Raw genomic sequence first — 18,780 nt, forward strand, 5'->3', positions numbered from 1 at the left:
GCCTGCAGTCCTATGTAACACCACAGGTAACACAGTGATAACTCTCTGCGTACAGATAATGTAGTAGATGTCGCCTGCAGTCCTATGTAACACCACAGGTAACACAGTGATAACTCTCTGAGTACAGATAATGTAGTAGATGTCGCCTGCAGTCCTATGTAACACCACAGATAACAGTGATAACTCTCTGAGTACAGATAATGTAGTAGAGGTCACCTGCAGTCCTATGTAACACCACAGGTAACACAGTGATAACTCTCTGAGTACAGATAATGTAGTAGATGTCGCCTGCAGTCCTATGTAACACCACAGGTAACACAGTGATAACTCTCTGCGTACAGATAATGGAGTAGATGTCGCCTGCAGTCCTATGTAACACCACAGGTAACACAGTGATAACTCTCTGAGTACAGATAATGTAGTAGATGTCGCCTGCAGTCCTATGTAACACCACAGGTAACACAGTGATAACTCTCTGAGTACAGATAATGTAGTAGAGGTCACCTGCAGTCCTATGTAACACCACAGGTAACACAGTGATAACTCTCTGAGTGCAGATAATGTAGTAGATGTCGCCTGCAGTCCTATGTAACACCACAGGTAACACAGTGATAACTCTCTGAGTACAGATAATGTAGTAGAGGTCACCTGCAGTCCTATGTAACACCACAGATAACAGTGATAACTCTCTGCGTACAGATAATGTAGTAGATGTCAGCTGCAGTCCTATGTAACACCACAGATAACACAGTGATAACTCTCTGAGTGCAGATAATGTAGTAGATGTCACCTGCAGTCCTATGTAACACCACAGGTAACACAGTGATAACTCTCTGAGTGCAGATATTGTAGTAGATGTCACCTGCAGTCCTATGTAACACCACAGATAACGCAGTGATAACTCTCTGCGTACAGATAATTTAGTAGATGTCACCTGCAGTCCTATGTAACACCACATAAAACACAGTGATAACTCTCTGAGTACAGATAATTTAGTAGATGTCACCTGCAGTCCTATGTAACACCACAGATAACACAGTGATAACTCTCTGAGTACAGATAATGTAGTAGATGTCACCTGCAGTCCTATGTAACACCACATAAAACACAGTGATAACTCTCTGAGTACAGATAATGTAGTAGATGTCACCTGCAGTCCTATGTAACACCACAGATAACACAGTGATAACTCTCTGAGTACAGATAATGTAGTAGATGTCGCCTGCAGTCCTATGTAACACCACATAAAACACAGTGATAACTCTCTGAGTACAGATAATGTAGTAGATGTCACCTGCAGTCCTATGTAACACCACAGATAACAGTGATAACTCTCTGAGTACAGATAATGTAGTAGATGTAACCCGCAGTCCTATGTAACACCACATAAAACACAGTGATAACTCTGAGTACAGATAATGTAGTATATGTCACCTGCAGTCCTATGTAACACCACAGATAACACAGTGATAACTCTGCGTACAGATAATGTAGTAGATGTCACCTGCAGTCCTATGTAACACCACATAAAACACAGTGATAACTCTCTGAGTACAGATAATGTAGTAGATGTCACCTGCAGTCCTATGTAACACCACAGGTAACACAGTGATAACTCTCTGAGTACAGATAATGTAGTAGAGGTCACCTGCAGTCCTATGTAACACCACAGGTAACACAGTGATAACTCTCTGCGTACAGATAATGTAGTAGATGTCGCCTGCAGTCCTATGTAACACCACAGGTAACACAGTGATAACTCTCTGAGTACAGATAATGTAGTAGATGTCGCCTGCAGTCCTATGTAACACCACAGGTAACACAGTGATAACTCTCTGAGTACAGATAATGTAGTAGATGTCGCCTGCAGTCCTATGTAACACCACAGGTAACACAGTGATAACTCTCTGAGTGCAGATAATGTAGTAGATGTCGCCTGCAGTCCTATGTAACACCACAGGTAACACAGTGATAACTCTCTGCGTACAGATAATGTAGTAGATGTCGCCTGCAGTCCTATGTAACACCACAGGTAACACAGTGATAACTCTCTGAGTACAGATAATGTAGTAGATGTCGCCTGCAGTCCTATGTAACACCACAGATAACAGTGATAACTCTCTGAGTACAGATAATGTAGTAGAGGTCACCTGCAGTCCTATGTAACACCACAGGTAACACAGTGATAACTCTCTGAGTACAGATAATGTAGTAGATGTCGCCTGCAGTCCTATGTAACACCACATAAAACACAGTGATAACTCTCTGAGTACAGATAATGTAGTAGATGTCGCCTGCAGTCCTATGTAACACCACAGGTAACACAGTGATAACTCTCTGAGTGCAGATAATGTAGTAGATGTCGCCTGCAGTCCTATGTAACACCACAGGTAACACAGTGATAACTCTCTGAGTGCAGATAATGTAGTAGATGTCGCCTGCAGTCCTATGTAACACCACAGGTAACACAGTGATAACTCTCTGCGTACAGATAATGTAGTAGATGTCGCCTGCAGTCCTATGTAACACCACAGGTAACACAGTGATAACTCTCTGAGTACAGATAATGTAGTAGATGTCGCCTGCAGTCCTATGTAACACCACAGATAACAGTGATAACTCTCTGAGTACAGATAATGTAGTAGAGGTCACCTGCAGTCCTATGTAACACCACAGGTAACACAGTGATAACTCTCTGAGTACAGATAATGTAGTAGATGTCGCCTGCAGTCCTATGTAACACCACAGGTAACACAGTGATAACTCTCTGCGTACAGATAATGGAGTAGATGTCGCCTGCAGTCCTATGTAACACCACAGGTAACACAGTGATAACTCTCTGAGTACAGATAATGTAGTAGATGTCGCCTGCAGTCCTATGTAACACCACAGGTAACACAGTGATAACTCTCTGAGTACAGATAATGTAGTAGAGGTCACCTGCAGTCCTATGTAACACCACAGGTAACACAGTGATAACTCTCTGAGTGCAGATAATGTAGTAGATGTCGCCTGCAGTCCTATGTAACACCACAGGTAACACAGTGATAACTCTCTGAGTACAGATAATGTAGTAGAGGTCACCTGCAGTCCTATGTAACACCACAGATAACAGTGATAACTCTCTGCGTACAGATAATGTAGTAGATGTCAGCTGCAGTCCTATGTAACACCACAGATAACACAGTGATAACTCTCTGAGTGCAGATAATGTAGTAGATGTCACCTGCAGTCCTATGTAACACCACAGGTAACACAGTGATAACTCTCTGAGTGCAGATATTGTAGTAGATGTCACCTGCAGTCCTATGTAACACCACAGATAACGCAGTGATAACTCTCTGCGTACAGATAATTTAGTAGATGTCACCTGCAGTCCTATGTAACACCACATAAAACACAGTGATAACTCTCTGAGTACAGATAATTTAGTAGATGTCACCTGCAGTCCTATGTAACACCACAGATAACACAGTGATAACTCTCTGAGTACAGATAATGTAGTAGATGTCACCTGCAGTCCTATGTAACACCACATAAAACACAGTGATAACTCTCTGAGTACAGATAATGTAGTAGATGTCACCTGCAGTCCTATGTAACACCACAGATAACACAGTGATAACTCTCTGAGTACAGATAATGTAGTAGATGTCGCCTGCAGTCCTATGTAACACCACATAAAACACAGTGATAACTCTCTGAGTACAGATAATGTAGTAGATGTCACCTGCAGTCCTATGTAACACCACAGATAACAGTGATAACTCTCTGAGTACAGATAATGTAGTAGATGTAACCCGCAGTCCTATGTAACACCACATAAAACACAGTGATAACTCTGAGTACAGATAATGTAGTATATGTCACCTGCAGTCCTATGTAACACCACAGATAACACAGTGATAACTCTCTGCGTACAGATAATGTAGTAGATGTCACCTGCAGTCCTATGTAACACCACATAAAACACAGTGATAACTCTCTGAGTACAGATAATGTAGTAGATGTCACCTGCAGTCCTATGTAACACCACAGGTAACACAGTGATAACTCTCTGAGTACAGATAATGTAGTAGATGTCACCTGCAGTCTTTTGTAACACCACATAAAACACAGTGATAACTCTCTGAGTACAGATAATGTAGTAGATGTCACCTGCAGTCCTATGTAACACCACAGATAACACAGTGATAACTCTCTGAGTACAGATAATGTAGTAGATGTCACCTGCAGTCCTATGTAACACCACAGATAACACAGTGATAACTCTCTGAGTACAGATAATGTAGTAGATGTCACCTGCAGTCCTATGTAACACCACAGGTAACACAGTGATAACTCTCTGAGTACAGATAATGTAGTAGATGTAACCCGCAGTCCTATGTAACACCACATAAAACACAGTGATAACTCTCTGAGTACAGATAATGTAGTAGATGTCACCTGCAGTCCTATGTAACACCACAGATAACAGTGATAACTCTCTGAGTACAGATAATGTAGTAGATGTAACCCGCAGTCCTATGTAACACCACATAAAACACAGTGATAACTCTGAGTACAGATAATGTAGTATATGTCACCTGCAGTCCTATGTAACACCACAGATAACACAGTGATAACTCTCTGCGTACAGATAATGTAGTAGATGTCACCTGCAGTCCTATGTAACACCACAGGTAACACAGTGATAACTCTCTGAGTACAGATAATGTAGTAGATGTCACCTGCAGTCTTTTGTAACACCACATAAAACACAGTGATAACTCTCTGAGTACAGATAATGTAGTAGATGTCACCTGCAGTCCTATGTAACACCACATAAAACACAGTGATAACTCTGAGTACAGATAATGTAGTAGATGTCACCTGCAGTCCTATGTAACACCACAGATAACACAGTGATAACTCTCTGAGTACAGATAATGTAGTAGATGTCACCTGCAGTCCTATGTAACACCACATAAAACACAATGATAACTCTCTGAGTACAGATAATGTAGTAGATGTCACCTGCAGTCCTATGTAACACCACATAAAAAACAGTGATAACTCTGCATACAGATAATGTAGTAGATGCCACCTGCAGTCCTATGTAACACCATAGATAACACTGATAACTCTGAGTACAGATAATGTAGTAGTCACCTGCAGTCCTATGTAACACCACAGATAGTCTTAATCTGAAACACTATGGCTGTGTTCACATGCAGCAGTTTTTTTAGTAGCCAAAACCTCTTCTATTGGCAATAAAAATATTGCTTTCAAAACACCTTTTTTTCAGCTTGTTTTCTGGTGTTCTTTACACTTTTTTCAGCTTTTTTTAAAGTGCAGATGTTTGCTTTGTCTACAGTGTGTTTAAGGCCGCGTTCACACCCTCAGTATTTGGTCAGTATTTTACATCAGTATGTGTAAGCCAAAACCAGGAGTGGGTGATAAATCCAGGAGTGGTGACGGGTTTCTATTATACTTTTCCTCTGATTGTTCCACTCCTGGTTTTGGCTACAAATCCTGATGTGAAATACTGAACGTGTGAACGAGACCTAATAGTTTAATTCACCAAAACCACTTAAAAAATTGCAGTGAAAAATGCTGTTGCAATATCTGCAGTTTTATTTTGTTCTTTCATTGCTTTCTACGGGTGAAAACACACTGAAAGAAGTGACATGCTGCAGATTTAAAAAAAAACTACAGTTCTGAAATTGTCAGAAAAAAAAACAAGCGCATGCAGGAGATTTCGGAAATCTCATATGTTTTGCTGGCGCTTTAAAAAGCAGCTTTTGGCCACGCTCATAGGCGGAATATTTGCAGCTTTTTGTTCTGCTAATAAGAAGTTTACAGCACAAGCAAAGACTGACATTTTCAGAGATCTCCTGCATGCGCTTGCTTTTTTTTTCTGACAATATCAGAACTGTAGCGTTTTTTTAAATCTGCAGCATGTCACTTCTTTCAGCATTTTTTTTCACCCGTAGAAGGCAATGAAAAAGTTTTTAAAAAGCTGCAAATGTTGCAACGTTGTTTTTCGCTGCTTTTTTTGTGAATAAAACAAACTTTATTAGGCCCCTTTCACACATCAGTTTTTTTGCCATCCGTCGTTTTGTGAAAAAAAAAAAAACGGATCCAGCAACTGATGCCACTGGATCCGTTTTTTTCTCATAGACTTGTATTAGCGACGGATTGCCGCAGGTTTCATCCGTCGTTCACCAGATCCGTCGGAAATTCTGTGTCCGTCGGCCGAATGCAACGAACATGGGAACGTTTTTTGTCTACGTCGAAAAGTCGGACAGCGACAGATCCAGCGCCATCCGTCGTTGGCTATAATGGAAGCCTATGGGCGCAGGATCCGTCGCTGTCCGTCAAATGAAAACTGAGCATGCCCGGAATAATTTCGATTCCTTTAATTTAACCCCTACAGCCATTTTAGCACATAAAAAATCAATCTATCTATCTATCTATCTATCTATCTATCTTAATCTTCAGCACAAGACATTGAGGACAATGGTAGCCTCACCTTTGTGGGAACAGTTTGGGGTTCGCCCTTTTCTGTTCCCCCATGATTGTGCCCAGTACACAATGTCCATACAGACATGGTGGGAAGATGAGCAGCTGCACAGAGACCGGAGCTCAGCCCCGTCCAACACCGATAATAGAGATCGTGACCTGGCCTCCCCCCCGACATCAGGGTCTGACCCCACAAATTCTCCTCTGGATGAAGGGGGGAAAAAATCCCCACAGACCCCTCCAAAATCTTGTAGAAATCCTTCCCACCACAGTGGGAGCCGTTCTATGGATGGTGAATGTAAAGGGGGGCACATACTTTTTCTCCATATAGTATGAAATATAAATGGTGGTTGTGGCTTTAAAAATATTCAGTAACAGAAGGTGACTTCCATGAGCTGGATAAAGGGGTCTGCAGGTCTCACTCTCTGGAGATTCCTGGAGCCTGGGGATCTCCGGCACGGCTTTCAGTGGGTGCTGCGCCGTGCTTGTGTGATTTGTGCTGCAGGTACGTCGCCGACGTCCCATATTTCCTGGACGGTGGTCTCGGATCTGATACCGGCCCATCGTTACCTTCTGACTTGTTTCACGCTGAGCTATACAAAGCTTCTTTGACCCCTTCATTCTTGTTATTTTGTTTTCTTTGTTTTAATGGTTAATTACACGACTTATCCACAGGATAGGAGATCGGGGAGGGCACAGCCGCTCCTTGTGAATGTGTCGCTCATTGATCCTGGGTCAGGGGTAGTGGTGGTCCGCTTGGCATCTGCACTACAGCTCCCATAGACTGTAGATAGTGAGGGTCACCGTTGTCCACTACGTCTTCATTTACACAGCACTTTGGGACCTCCGCTCTCCGGATTGGTGGGGTGTCAGTGGTCGGACCCCCAACTCATCTTCTTGTGGATAGGTGATAAAATCTTATTCATGAAACATCTCCAGGAATGGGTCCAACTTCTGAGAGCCCCACGTTTCTCCAAAATGGATGTGCCCGACCCCAATCTTGCCTGGTCCGGCCACCTGCGGCCACTGTACCCGAGTCTGAGACGAGTGTACACCCATATGGTCACATGGGTGGTGCTCCATTACTTTCCATGGGTCCCTATTCTGGGGTCTGCACTTATCCTGTAGGTGGTCCAGAAATGTCTGATGGGAACGCCTCTCTAAGGCCTCGTTCAGACATGCGTGAATCGCTGGCTTATTAAACTTGATGTGGCTGAGCACATGTCCGCGTATTTTGCAGACTGTGGGGTTGATGCATCAAAGTGTTTGCACCAGAAAATTGGCGTAAAATCGCTTTTGAAAAATTGCAAAATTTGTGCTAAAAAATTAAACTTTTGGCGTTTTTACATCAATCCTGGCCAGCTGTGCCAAAGTGAGCAGAGAATGGACAAGGAGAATAGAAATGCCTGTCTAATTCATGATTGAGTATCTTGCCCCAGGAATCTTACTCCAGTCCTTAACCGGAGTAAGATTTCTGGCAAAGTGCACGCCACTTGTAAGGTGTTCCTGATTTATTGGCCTACACCTCTTAATTAGCCACCTCTTACTTCCACCGTACCCTCTTGGCAAGTACACCACCAGTCTTAGGCTACTTTCACACTAGCGTTTTTTTGCGCTGCATGCGCCGTCCAAACGCATACAAAAAACGCATCAAGCGTTTTGCATGCGTTTGCTTATATTATGCGCATGCATTTTAACCAGTTTGTTGCCAAGTGAACTCTTAAAAGGCATGCGATTTTAAACGCTAACGTGAGCACGCCAGCGTTCCCATGCGCATGCGGTTTTTTTTACACAGGTTGGGCGCACAAAAAATGCAACGGTACGTCTGGCGCGCCTAGGCGCACACTGCACAAAAACGCTTACAAACGCTCTACCATGCGCACCCATGTTAAACATAAGGGCACATGTACGCTCATGATGCGCTGCGCTAAAAACCGCTAGTGTGAAACCAGCCTTAATGAATCAGTTTGTGTGTTGGCAAGAAAAAAAAAATGGGAGTCTTTTGTCAGTTTTTTCATTCAAGTCTTATGGGTCCAAGAAAATCCCGGACAGCGCCCGGGTGGCATCCATAGGGTCTATAAAAAGAAGCACAGAATTATACACCCCTTTTGTCGCCCTCCTGTGGCCCGCGCAGACTGTTCTGGAGTCTGCCCCGACATTTGAAGGACACATCCCATTTCTTAAGACCTTTCCTTGTACTCGGAGCCTCCATTGCAGGATGACTCAGGTTCCCTTATAAATGGGAGTAAAGGTGACGGCAAACAATGAAGATTACAATCCAGGTGTCAATAACCTGCAGGTCGCCGTAGTTTAAGGCTGGGTTCACACTGGGCGAGCTGGAGAGGTCATAGTATGGGTGATCAGAGGAAGAATTGGAGCATGGCTGGGAAATGTTCCTTATTTCGGTACAAGCAAAACTCCATGGAAATGTTGGAACTGTTCAAACCTCCAATTACATGTCCCCCACCCAAAACAGAAAAGCTGCGGACTGTTCATCTGATTAGCTACCGCGGAAGAGCAAAGGGCCATAGCTTTCCCTCATGACTCATTATCAGTGCCAGGCAATGGCTCCCTATTACCAGTATCCCATAAACAACTCATACCATCTATTCCCAGGTTACAGTCTTCTTGCTGATGATCCGACTACTGTGACCCCCACCCCTGTTCTCATGAACATGGGGCTCAAATTCCCTTGTGTGAATGAAGCTTCAGTGAGCATGTGCGACCACTGCCCCATTCACTGTAAGAGCGGTGGTCGCACATGCTCACTAGAGCTTCACTCACGGTCATACATTTATCCTCTTTCTTGTAGATAAGAAGTTGTTTATGGATCAGCCCCTTGTCTTCGCCATTATTAAACTTCTGACGTTTCCTGGCGTGTTACATGGGCTTTTCTTGCTTATGACTTGACTACATGGCCTGTACATACTGTAGAAATACTTGTTTTTATTACTATTATGGTCCTTATTAATAATTTTCTTTCCCTATCCTCTGCCAGCATTCACAATGTCTTCAGCCCCATTACTGTTAGCAAGGTTGGTGGCCGCGGCGCACACTGTGGCCGAAAAAGCCGGGACAATTGTCAGAAATGTCATGAGTGGTGGAGATCTCGGCATAGTCGAAAAGGTAAAAGAAAAAACTCATAATCAAGTATCATATTATTTTCCTGTAATCTTAAATGTATGTACTGACAGGGTAAATAATGTTGCAGAATAGTGAGTGCAGCTCTGGAGTATAATACCTGATGTGACTCAGGATCAGTAATGTAATATATGTACACAGTGACTGCACCAGCAGAATAGTGAGTGCAGCTCTGGAGTATAATACAGGATGAAACTCAGGATCAGTAATGTAATGTATGTACACAGTGACTACACCAGCAGAGAATAGTGAGTGCAGCTCTGGAGTATAATACAGGATGTGACTCAGGATCAGTAATGTAATGTATATACACAGTGACTGCACCAGCAGAGAGTAGTGAGTGCAGCTCTGGAGTATAATACAGGATGTGACTCAGGATCAGTAATGTAATGTATGTACACAGTGACTGCACCAGCAGAATAGTGAGTGCAGCTCTGGGGTATAATACAGGATGTAACTCAGGATCAGTAATGTAATGTATGTACACAGTGACTGCACCAGCAGAATAGTGAGTGCAGCTCTGGAGTATAATACAGGATGTGACTCAGGATCAGTAATGTAATGTATGTACACAGTGACCGCACCAGCAGAATAGTGAGTGCAGCTCTGGAGTATAATACAGGATGTAACTCAGGATCAGTAATGTATGTACACAGTGACTGCACCAGCAGAATAGTGAGTGCAGCTCTGGGGTATAATACAGGATGTAACTCAGGATCAGTAATGTATGTACACAGTGACTGCACCAGCAGAATAGTGAGTGCAGCTCTGGGGTATAATACAGGATGTAACTCAGGATCAGTAATGTATGTACACAGTGACTGCACCAGCAGAATAGTGAGTGCAGCTCTGGGGTATAATACAGGATGTAACTCAGGATCAGTAATGTATGTACACAGTGACTGCACCAGCAGAATAGTGAGTGCAGCTCTGGAGTATAATACAGGATGTAACTCAGGATCAGTAATGTAATGTATGTACACAGTCACTGCACCAGCAGAATAGTGAGTGCTGCTCTGGAGTATAATACAGGATGTAACTCAGGATCAGTACAGGATCAGTAATGTAATGTATGTACACAGTGACTGCACCAGCAGAATAGTGAGTGCAGCTCTGGAGTATAATACAGGATGTAACTCAGGATCAGTAATGTATGTACACAGTCACTGCACCAGCAGAATAGTGAGTGCTGCTCTGGAGTATAATACAGGATGTAACTCAGGATCAGTACAGGATCAGTAATGTAATGTATGTACACAGTGACTGCACCAGCAGAATAGTGAGTGCAGCTCTGGAGTATAATACAGGATGTAACTCAGGATCAGTAATGTATGTACACAGTCACTGCACCAGCAGAATAGTGAGTGCTGCTCTGGAGTATAATACAGGATGTAACTCAGGATCAGTACAGGATCAGTAATGTAATGTATGTACACAGTGACTGCACCAGCAGAATAGTGAGTGCAGCTCTGGGGTATAATACAGGATGTAACTCAGGATCAGTAATGTATGTACACAGTGACTGCACCAGCAGAATAGTGAGTGCAGCTCTGGGGTATAATACAGGATGTAACTCAGGATCAGTAATGTAATGTATGCACACAGTGACTGCACCAGCAGAATAGTGAGTGCAGCTCTGGGGTATAATACAGGATGTAACTCAGGATCAGTAATGTAAAGTATGTACACAGTGATTACACCAGCAGAATAGTGAGTGCAGCTCTGGGGTATAATACAGGATGTATCTCAGGATCAGTAATGTATGTACACAGTGACTGCACCAGTAGAATAGTGAGTGCAGCTCTGGAGTATAATACAGGAGGTAACTCAGGATCAGTAATGTATGTACACAGTGACTGCACCAGCAGAATAGTGAGTGCATCTCTGGGGTATAATACAGGATGTAACTCAGGATCAGTAATGTAGTGTATGTACACAGTGACTGCACCAGCAGAATAGTGAGTGCAGCTCTGGAGTATAATACAGGATGTAACTCAGGATCAGTAATGTATGTACACAGTGACTGCACCAGCAGAATAGTGAGTGCAGCTCTGGAGTATAATACAGGATGTAACTCAGGATCAGTAATGTAATGTATGTACACAGTGACTGCACCAGCAGAATAGTGAGTGCAGCTCTGGAGTATAATACAGGATGTGACTCAGGATCAGTAATGTATGTACACAGTGACTGCACCAGCAGAATAGTGAGTGCAGCTCTGGGGTATAATACAGGATGTAACTCAGGATCAGTAATGTATGTACACAGTGACTGCACCAGCAGAATAGTGAGTGCAGCTCTGGAGTATAATACATGAGGTATCTCAGGATCAGTAATGTATGTACACAGTGACTGCACCAGCAGAATAGTGAGTGCAGCTCTGGAGTATAATACAGGATGTAACTCAGGATCAGTAATGTATGTACACAGTGACTGCACCAGCAGAATAGTGAGTGCAGCTCTGGAGTATAATACAGGATGTAACTCAGGATCAGTAATGTAATGTATGTACACAGTGACTGCACCAGCAGAATAGTGAGTGCAGCTCTGGAGTATAATACAGGATGTGACTCAGGATCAGTAATGTATGTACACAGTGACTGCACCAGCAGAATAGTGAGTGCAGCTCTGGAGTATAATACAGGATGTAACTCAGGATCAGTAATGTAAAGTATGTACACAGTGATTACACCAGCAGAATAGTGAGTGCAGCTCTGGGGTATAATACAGGATGTAACTCAGGATCAGTAATGTATGTACACAGTGACTGCACCAGCAGAATAGTAAGTGCAGCTCTGGAGTATAATACAGGATGTAACTCAGGATCAGTAATGTATGTACACAGTGACTGCACCAGCAGAATAGTGAGTGCAGCTCTGGAGTATAATACAGGATGTAACTCAGGATCAGTAATGTAATGTATGTACACAGTGACTGCACCAGCAGAATAGTGAGTGCAGCTCTGGAGTATAATACAGGATGTGACTCAGGATCAGTAATGTATGTACACAGTGACTGCACCAGCAGAATAGTGAGTGCAGCTCTGGGGTATAATACAGGATGTAACTCAGGATCAGTAATGTATGTACACAGTGACTGCACCAGCAGAATAGTAAGTGCAGCTCTGGAGTATAATACAGGATGTAACTCAGGATCAGTAATGTATGTACACAGTGACTGCACCAGCAGAATAGTGAGTGCAGCTCTGGAGTATAATACAGGATGTAACTCAGGATCAGTAATGTAATGTATGTACACAGTGACTGCACCAGCAGAATAGTGAGTGCAGCTCTGGAGTATAATACAGGATGTGACTCAGGATCAGTAATGTATGTACACAGTGACTGCACCAGCAGAATAGTGAGTGCAGCTCTGGGGTATAATACAGGATGTAACTCAGGATCAGTAATGTATGTACACAGTGACTGCACCAGCAGAATAGTGAGTGCAGCTCTGGAGTATAATACAGGATGTAACTCAGGATCAGTAATGTAATGTATGTACACAGTGACTGCACCAGCAGAATAGTGAGTGCAGCTCTGGAGTATAATACAGGATGTGACTCAGGATCAGTAATGTATGTACACAGTGACTGCACCAGCAGAATAGTGAGTGCAGCTCTGGGGTATAATACAGGATGTAACTCAGGATCAGTAATGTATGTACACAGTGACTGCACCAGCAGAATAGTGAGTGCAGCTCTGGAGTATAATACATGAGGTATCTCAGGATCAGTAATGTAATGTATGTACACAGTGACTGCACCAGCAGAATAGTGAGTGCAGCTCTGGAGTATAATACAGGATGTAACTCAGGATCAGTAATGTAAAGTATGTACACAGTGATTACACCAGCAGAATAGTGAGTGCAGCTCTGGGGTATAATACAGGATGTAACTCAGGATCAGTAATGTATGTACACAGTGACTGCACCAGCAGAATAGTGAGTGCAGCTCTGGAGTATAATACAGGAGGTAACTCAGGATCAGTAATGTATGTACACAGTGACTGCACCAGCAGAATAGTGAGTGCATCTCTGGGGTATAATACAGGATGTAACTCAGGATCAGTAATGTAATGTATGTACACAGTGACTGCACCAGCAGAATAGTGAGTGCAGCTCTGGAGTATAATACAGGATGTAACTCAGGATCAGTAATGTATGTACACAGTGACTGCACCAGCAGAATAGTGAGTGCAGCTCTGGAGTATAATACAGGATGTAACTCAGGATCAGTAATGTATGTACACAGTGACTGCACCAGCAGAATAGTGAGTGCAGCTCTGGAGTATAATACAGGATGTAACTCAGGATCAGTAATGTAATGTATGTACACAGTGACTGCACCAGCAGAATAGTGAGTGCAGCTCTGGAGTATAATACAGGATGTGACTCAGGATCAGTAATGTATGTACACAGTGACTGCACCAGCAGAATAGTGAGTGCAGCTCTGGGGTATAATACAGGATGTAACTCAGGATCAGTAATGTATGTACACAGTGACTGCACCAGCAGAATAGTGAGTGCAGCTCTGGAGTATAATACATGAGGTAACTCAGGATCAGTAATGTAATGTATGTACACAGTGACTGCACCAGCAGAATAGTGAGCGTAGCTCTGGGGTATAATACAGGATATAACTCAGGATCAGTAATGTAATGTATGTACACAGTGACTGCACCAGCAGAATAGTGAGTGCAGCTCTGGAGTATAATACAGGAGGTAACTCAGGATCAGTAATGTAATGTATGTACACAGTGACTGCACCAGCAGAATAGTGAGTGCAGCTCTGGGGTATAATACAGGATGTAACTCAGGATCAGTATTGTAATGTATGTACACAGTGACTGCACCAGCAGAATAGTGAGTGCATCTCTGGAGTATAATACAGGATGTGACTCAGGATCAGTAATGTATGTACACAGTGACTGCACCAGCAGAATAGTGAGTGCAGCTCTGGGGTATAATACAGGATATAACTCAGGATCAGTAATGTAATGTATGTACACAGTGACTGCACCAGCAGAATAGTGAGTGCAGCTCTGGGGTATAATACAGGATATAACTCAGGATCAGTAATGTAATGTATGTACACAGTGACTGCAGCAGCAGAATAGTGAGTGCAGCTCTAGAGTATAATACAGGATGTAACTCAGGATCAGTAATGTATGTACACAGTGACTGCACCAGCAGAATAGTGAGTGCAGCTCTGGAGTATAATACATGAGGTATCTCAGGATCAGTAATGTAATGTATGTACACAGTGACTGCACCAGCAGAATAGTGAGTGCAGCTCTGGAGTATAATACAGGATGTAACTCAGGATCAGTAATGTAAAGTATGTACACAGTGATTACACCAGCAGAATAGTGAGTGCAGCTCTGGGGTATAATACAGGATGTAACTCAGGATCAGTAATGTAATGTATGTACACAGTGACTGCACCAGCAGAATAGTGAGTGCAGCTCTGGAGTATAATACAGGAGGTAACTCAGGATCAGTAATGTATGTACACAGTGACTGCACCAGCAGAATAGTGAGTGCATCTCTGGGGTATAATACAGGATGTAACTCAGGATCAGTAATGTAATGTATGTACACAGTGACTGCACCAGCAGAATAGTGAGTGCAGCTCTGGAGTATAATACAGGATGTGACTCAGGATCAGTAATGTATGTACACAGTGACTGCACCAGCAGAATAGTGAGTGCAGCTCTGGAGTATAATACAGGAGGTAACTCAGGATCAGTAATGTATGTACACAGTGACTGCACCAGCAGAATAGTGACTGCAGCTCTGGGGTATAATACAGGATGTAACTCAGGATCAGTAATGTATGTACACAGTGACTGCACAGCAGAATAGTGAGTGCAGCTCTGGAGTATAATACATGAGGTAACTCAGGATCAGTAATGTAATGTATGTACACAGTGACTGCACCAGCAGAATAGTGAGTGCAGCTCTGGGGTATAATACAGGATATAACTCAGGATCAGTAATGTAATGTATGTACACAGTGACTGCAGCAGCAGAATAGTGAGTGCAGCTCTAGAGTATAATACAGGATGTAACTCAGGATCAGTAATGTAATGTATGTACACAGTGACTCCACCAGCAGAATAGTGAGTGTAGGTCTGGGGTATAATACAGGATGTAACTCAGGATCAGTAATGTAATGTATGTACACAGTGACTACACCAGCAGAATAGTGAGTGCAGCTCTGGGGTATAATACAGGAGGTAACTCAGGATCAGTAATGTAATGTATGTACACAGTGACTGCACCAGCAGAATAGTGAGTGCAGCTCTGGAGTATAATACAGGAGGTAACTCAGGATCAGTAATGTATGTACACAGTGACTGCACCAGCAGAATAGTGAGAGCAGCTCTGGAGTATAATACAGGAGGTAACTCAGGATCAGTAATGTATGTACACAGTGACTGCACCAGCAGAATAGTGAGTGCAGCTCTGGGGTATACCTCATGAGTAACTTTTATCATTATTATACTGGGGTCTTCCCTGTGTTGCAGACTGGTGCTAATGACCTGCAGACAGCGGCTGATCGGTTGGTACAGCAAAGTATCTGCGCCTCTCTGGCAAGAAAGTTTCCTCTGCTCACCATCATTGGAGAGGAGGTGAGGACCCTCGCTGATAATTATTGCACTCTGTGATCACACGTACATTAGGCCGATTCACTTTAGAGATCAATACTCCATAAAACCTGATGTCAGATTGTGTAGAATGTTGCGATCAACAGGAAGAATTAACAAATATTCTGTATGTATCTACTGTATATACTGTATATGTGTTTTCATTGCTGCCCAGGATCTGCCCTCTGAAGAAGTTTCCGAGGAACTGATCGAGACCGGACAATCAGAAGAAATACTCAAAGTGACTTTCCCATCACAGTACAACAGCATCAAAGAAGAAGAGGTGACCTCTAATGATTGCCTGTGTAGAATTCTATATGTGCTAGTTATTTGTGGGGAAGCTTGGAGCCAGACAATATGCCAACCGCTACTTTTTTTTTTTTTTTTTTTCTCATATTCATGTTTTTGTTTTTTTTTTCCCCCCCAGTTGGTGGTCTGGGTGGATCCTCTGGATGGTACTAAGGAATATACCGAAGGTTGGTGCGCTCCTCACTGCTCTCTATCATAACTTTACTTCTTTAAGATATACAGTATGTAATGCTGGTAAATAAAACATTGTGCGGTGATTCAATCCATTCAGTGTTAATAGTCCCGTAAACAATGAATGGAGTACTATCGCCTATGTGTGCAGCCGCTGCTTCATCCTAAAAGTAGTAGGGATGGGACAACCTCTGTATAGTACCCATAGCTGGGACGCGATCCTTCCTAGTAAGTTTGTGTTTTTCTCGCAGCTGCATTTTCTTTTTAGTGTGATGTTCCTACAAATATTAAAATGCCTGTTTGAGAGATGTGTTACCGCTATTGATAGAAAAAGAGATAAATTATTGACCCCTGCTCCCATCAAAGCTGAGAACAGGGGGGCCCTGCTATAAATGACCTGGCGCACCTCCCATTCATTCATTCATTTTCTGTGGCGATTGCCCCATTATATCCAAGTGGTCTGATATCAGATTAATACAGCGGAGGTGAATATGCGAGACCACTGATCCATTCGGACAAAGCAGAGCCCCATTGCTGATACCGATAGGGAATAGATCAAATATTTGTGGCATCCCCATTAATGACGGACATGTCCATGGATGATTTCCGGAAATGTATGGATGCTGATACAGTTGAAGGCAATGATGGAGGAGGGAATCCGTCCGCTCCCTCCGCCATCATTCTAACTCGGGGTCTGAAGTCTCAGCGCAACTGGCGTGATGACATCCCTTCATCGTGCCCGCGTTGAAAAGATCAGGACGCTCGTCTTTGGTCTCGATTCGAGGCAGCGACGACACCAAAATTCTGCTGTAAATCACTCCGATCAGTTGCAGCAATGTTTCGCCAACGTTTTGTGACTTTTGCCATTTTTGTGCCAGTTTCGCCCGTCCTCCGCCACAATGGACGGGACTGGGGTGTTCACTCCCCTTCCAGTTAACGACTAGCTGGGGTGTTTCTTAAACCAGATATCTTAATAGGATCCCTGACTGGAGTAAGATTTTGTGGCGTGGCGCATGAAGACCCACGCCACTCATCCAGACGCTCCAGATATATTAAGAGGCGTGCACCTCATGACTGACTCCAATACGCTCCTGATTGACACCGGTAAAAATATTGCCTGTCTAGATAAATCAGCCTTGTTAGTTGCAGAATGAGCTAACTGAGAATCCATCAGTGAGCTCTGTGTGATGGAGAGTTTATCACGCTTTTATCTGTCTTTCACTAAGCTCCTCTTGGCTGATTTACGACCTGCTGTGCTTAGAAATAAATAACCTGGGAAAGCCAAATTTTTAACAAAACCCTCTAGGAAAAAATGATTTCTAACCACAAATGTTAGCATAAGTGGACACGAACTGATGACTGTTTTGTCTGCAGGGCTCCTGGATCATGTAACTGTTCTTATTGGCATTGCCCATGAAGGAAAAGCCATTGCGGGAGTGATAAACCAGCCGTATTATAACTACCAGGTAACGTGGCCATTTCTTTTTCTGCTTTGGTGGTCTGATATCCTGGCATTGACAAGATCCGGCGAAACCAAATAATTTTACGGAACTTTGTAGCAAATTTAATTATAAATCTATTACCAAAAAATTAATAATATGAACTGAAAACCTGAGAATTAAACAAACGGTCTTATGTGTTAGGGTACCGTTAAGGTCCCGTCACACTGATTTTGTGACGACACAGCGATCTCGCTGTGACGGGGATCAGCGACCGCCCCCCCCCACCCCCCGCCGGATATTGCTGATCGTGCACTATCGTCCTGGAGCTGCGAGCACGCAGGGTTCTATGGTACACATCGGGTAACTAAGTGACGCGCGCCGCTTAGTAACCCGATATTTACCTTACATACCAGCTCCCAGCGCCTGCTTAGAGCGCTGGGAGCCTCGCTGATCGTTGGCTCCCGCTGCCACACGCAGCGATGCGCGCTGGCCAGCGGGAGAGCAACGATCAAAAAATGGCCCAGGATGATCGTGCACGATCAGCGATACCCGGCGGGGGGACC

General features: G+C 43.4%; 1 protein-coding gene across 3 annotated transcripts in view; it reads left to right on the plus strand.

Annotated features, from left to right (window-relative positions):
* Positions 1–18,780, plus strand: part of BPNT1 (3'(2'), 5'-bisphosphate nucleotidase 1) — a 28,910-nt gene that overhangs the window by 2,726 nt on the left and 7,404 nt on the right. The window contains exons 1-6 of one of the 3 annotated variants that reach the window (XM_073556799.1): positions 6,869–7,009; positions 9,503–9,630; positions 16,176–16,280; positions 16,471–16,578; positions 16,723–16,771; positions 18,150–18,241. In XM_073556799.1, the coding sequence (XP_073412900.1) occupies positions 6,895–7,009; positions 9,503–9,630; positions 16,176–16,280; positions 16,471–16,578; positions 16,723–16,771; positions 18,150–18,241 (597 nt within the window). In that variant the 5' untranslated portion in view covers positions 6,869–6,894. Of the gene's footprint in view, positions 1–6,868; positions 7,010–8,733; positions 8,756–9,502; positions 9,631–16,175; positions 16,281–16,470; positions 16,579–16,722; positions 16,772–18,149; positions 18,242–18,780 lie in introns of those variants that run through there. The other 2 variants (XM_073556801.1, XM_073556800.1) reach the window with 2 other exon arrangements.

This window comes from Dendrobates tinctorius, unplaced genomic scaffold (assembly GCF_039654945.1).
Source record: "Dendrobates tinctorius isolate UK_male_01 unplaced genomic scaffold, ASM3965494v1 ptg000239l, whole genome shotgun sequence".
NCBI classification, from domain to species: Eukaryota; Metazoa; Chordata; class Amphibia; order Anura; family Dendrobatidae; genus Dendrobates; species Dendrobates tinctorius.